Source organism: Colobus angolensis, unplaced genomic scaffold (genome assembly GCF_000951035.1).
Source record: "Colobus angolensis palliatus isolate OR3802 unplaced genomic scaffold, Cang.pa_1.0 Scaffold76, whole genome shotgun sequence".
Taxonomy (NCBI): Eukaryota; Metazoa; Chordata; class Mammalia; order Primates; family Cercopithecidae; genus Colobus; species Colobus angolensis.
In genome coordinates this window covers 638418-640144 of record NW_012121376.1, presented here as the reverse complement: position 1 = coordinate 640144, position 1727 = coordinate 638418, and the positions used below count along the sequence as shown (strand labels likewise).

The following is a 1727-nucleotide window of genomic DNA, read 5'->3' as shown; positions in this document are numbered from 1 at the left end:
ATAACCTACAGCTTTCTGTTAAATGTTACTCATTCTGATGAGTGAAAAGTTCAGAATGGTTGTTGGTGGGGTGTCTTCCCAACTGAAGACCGTTTCCAAGGGTCTTCAGTGGGATTGGGAAGGTATTCTTGAGGCAGGTTGTGGTAAAAGGTATTTGTTTTAATTGTTTCTAATAATTTATGTATATGTTTTGATATTTAGTATTTGATCAGACTCCAAGCGACTGGATTCCTGGCCATTGTGAGCATGCACTTTGCAGTGGGAGAGCTCGCTGCGTCTGTGAGGGCTCAGATGGCCTGGGACGGTCGTTTGTTTTTTGAGACACGGTCTTGCTCTGTCACCCAGGCTGGAGTGCAATGGCGCAATCATGGCTCACTGCAACTTCGACCTCCCACCTCAGCCTCCCGAGTAGCTGGGACCACAGACGTGCACCATTGGGCCTGGCTCTGAGTGTTTGGATTTAGAAATGGTTTCCTCTTGTCTCAGGCAAGAACCACTCCGGCTCCTCGCCGAAGTGACCTCAGCGAATGAAGTGTTGGTGACCTCGAACAGCACACCATTAGTCTTTGTCTCTGATAACTTCGGGGAAAAATTGGCAAAAGTGCAGGATCTTTCGTGCAGGATGCTGCCCCTCCCAGTCCAGTTGAACTTTCCCAAAGAAGCTCTGGATGTCACCCATGTCTGACGCTTACATGTGTGTTTCTCCCCTTTGCTTCTCTGCCGGCTCAGAGGATAGGAGACGTCGTGAGCGGGATGACCAGATGTACCGAGAGCGGCTGCGCACCTTGCTGGTCATCGCAGTTGTCATGAGCCTCCTGAATGCTCTCAGCACCAGTGGAGGCAGCATTTCCTGGAACGACTTTGTCCACGAGATGCTGGCCAAGGGTGAGGTGCAGCGTGTCCAGGTGGTGCCTGAGAGCGACATGGTGGAAGTCTACCTGCACCCTGGAGCCGTGGTGTTTGGGCGGCCTGTGAGTGAGAGTGTGGGCGGCCTGTGAGGGTGTAGGCGCCTGTGAGTGAGGGTGTAGGTGCCTATGAGTAAGGGTGTAGGTGCCTGTGAGTGAGGGTATGAGCGGCCTGTGAGTGAGGGTGTAGGCGCCTGTGAGGATGTAGGCACCTGTGAGGGTGTAGGCGCCTGGGAGTGAGGGTGTAGGTGCCTGTGAGGGTGTGGGCGGCCTGTGAGTGAGGGTATAGGTGCCTGTGAGTGATGGTGTGGGTGCCTGTGAGGATGTGGGCGCCTGTAAGGGTGTAGGCGCCTGTGAGTGAGGGTGTAGGTGCCTGTGAGGGTGTGGGTGGCCTGTGAGTGATGATGTAGGTGCCTGTGAGTGATGGTGTGGGTGCCTGTGAGTGAGGGTGTAGGTGCCTGTGAGTGAGGGTGTGGGTGCCTGTGAGTGAGGGTGTGGGTGCCTATGAGTGAGGGTGTGGGTGCCTGTGAGGGTGTAGGCACCTGTGAGTGAGGGTGTAGGCACCTGTGAGTGAGGGTGTAGGCACCTGTGAGTGAGGGTGTGGGTGCCTGTGAGGGTGTAGGCACCTGTGAGTGAGGGTGTAGGCACCTGTGAGTGAGGGTGTAGGCGCCTGTGAGTGAGGGTGTGGGTGCCTGTGAGGGTGTGGGTGCCTGTGAGGGTGTAGGCACCTGTGAGTGAGGGTGTAGGCGGCCTGTGAGTGATGATGTAGGTGCCTGTGAGTGATGGTGTGGGTGCCTGTGAGGGTGTAGGTGCCTGTGAGTG

The 1727-nt window shown here is 55.6% G+C and overlaps 1 protein-coding gene across 1 annotated transcript in view; it reads left to right on the top strand.

The window, feature by feature from the left end:
• SPG7 (spastic paraplegia 7 (pure and complicated autosomal recessive)) overlaps positions 1-1727 on the top strand; it is an 89767-nt gene that overhangs the window by 22508 nt on the left and 65532 nt on the right. The window contains exon 4 of the mRNA XM_011927986.1: positions 730-971. Coding sequence (XP_011783376.1) covers positions 730-971 — 242 coding nt within the window. The remainder of the gene's footprint in view (positions 1-729; positions 972-1727) is intronic.